This window comes from Dendrobium catenatum, unplaced genomic scaffold, assembly GCF_001605985.2.
Source record: "Dendrobium catenatum unplaced genomic scaffold, ASM160598v2 fragScaff_scaffold_932, whole genome shotgun sequence".
NCBI lineage: Eukaryota > Viridiplantae > Streptophyta > Magnoliopsida > Asparagales > Orchidaceae > Dendrobium > Dendrobium catenatum.
The window spans coordinates 24,559-26,002 of NW_021319394.1; the positions used below are offsets into that span (position 1 = coordinate 24,559).

At 41.0% G+C, this 1,444-nt stretch overlaps 1 protein-coding gene across 1 annotated transcript; it reads right to left on the minus strand.

The window, feature by feature from the left end:
- Window positions 1–211: 211 nt before the first annotated feature.
- LOC110100183 (monooxygenase 3-like) lies at window positions 212–1,351 on the minus strand. The gene is made up of 4 exons (XM_020827606.2): window positions 1,044–1,351; window positions 819–965; window positions 652–717; window positions 212–567 (listed from the first exon to the last, which is right to left on the minus strand). Exons 1-4 carry the CDS (start codon window positions 1,229–1,231, stop codon window positions 369–371), a joined length of 600 nt encoding a protein of 199 aa, XP_020683265.1. The 5' UTR covers window positions 1,232–1,351; the 3' UTR covers window positions 212–368.
- Window positions 1,352–1,444: the final 93 nt, after the last annotated feature.

Below are 1,444 nucleotides of genomic sequence, written 5' to 3' on the forward strand. Positions count from 1 at the left end.
TCATAAGATCGTATAGATCTCTTAATCAACTTATAACAAATTGCAACAAACGAATCCACTTAACATTAATATGCATAGAGATCCAATACTATATAATACCAAGCCTTCAAAATGTCCTTTAAATCATGATTAAATACATTTGTCGATTATTTGTTCTACAATATAAAAGGCAAACCATCAAAGGTTGATGCATAAATGGGACTAAAAATATTAGCCAAAAAAAGCAGCACTCAATTGACTATAACAAAACAAATGGGATAACATTTTAGAAAAAAAATGTTCTCTGAAGTACTCTAGATGTTCAGTTGTATCATTTTCTCATGGCACGCTAACATATAAGGAGATTAAGTAAATTGCACATTTACTTGTCAGTAAAGAGGAAAGGGCAATTTTGTGTTATCAACCTTGGCAAGCAATTGAGTGCCATCATCAAGCTCTAAAAGTGTCTCGCCTGATCCTTGCTTTTTGATAGCTTTAACCCTAGACGAGTATGAGATAGAATTCAGAGGAAGCTTACTTGAAAGGGTCTCCAACAACAGTTTCCTCTCAACCGCACGGACTTCTTGTCTGAAAAAAAAGATCAAAATTTTCAAATAACAAAGGCATGAGAAACCTTAATAAGCTCAAAAATCTAATACTCATCGCTCTTACCCTGGTGCTTCTTCCTTAAATGAGAACGACCGGAGTTCTCTCCCATCCACTGATCTCATCACAAGGCTGCACACAGCTGATTCCACAAAAAGTTCAGAAGAAAGCAATCGCAAAACCAAAGCAAGTGTAGCACTAACAAACGCCAGAAAACAGTACGACTTATGTACCCCTCAATCTCGATAAATCTAATCCTAAGCTCATCCCCTACGCCGATCGCATCCAGAACACGCCACCCATTCTTAAACAGCGTCAATGACGTCCCCCCCGCTCGAAGCGAATCCCCTTGCTCAAGCACCAGTGATGGGACGCCAAGCCTGCCGAAAATGGAAATCCCCTAATTCAACCTCAGGCGAAATGTAAGAGCAAGGGTGGGGGTATAAAAAAAGGCAGACCTGTGGAGAGAAAGAGCGGTGGCGAGGCCAGCGATGCCACCGCCGACAATGACGACATCTTCCTTGCGGGAGATTGAACTCGATGATGCCGTAGGGTTGAACGCTCGCAGCCGAGGATCTCTTCTAGTTGGGACAAGAAAAGGCGAGAAGAAGAGAGCGGAGGAGACATTCATCGCCATAGATTTCATCCGAGGCCTGATAGTCCAGGCTTGGAAATGCTGTGCCGTAACTGTGTCGGGGGTGCAGCTTCTACAGGCAGCATGGGAAATATGTGAGGTGAAGGAGCGGCTTCATCTCATCTCCTTTCATTTTTTTAAATTAAGGGATAATTTGCACTCCCATAATTTTATATAAATCAAATGTATTTTTATATCACGAATATATTTGAAAATGAATAATAA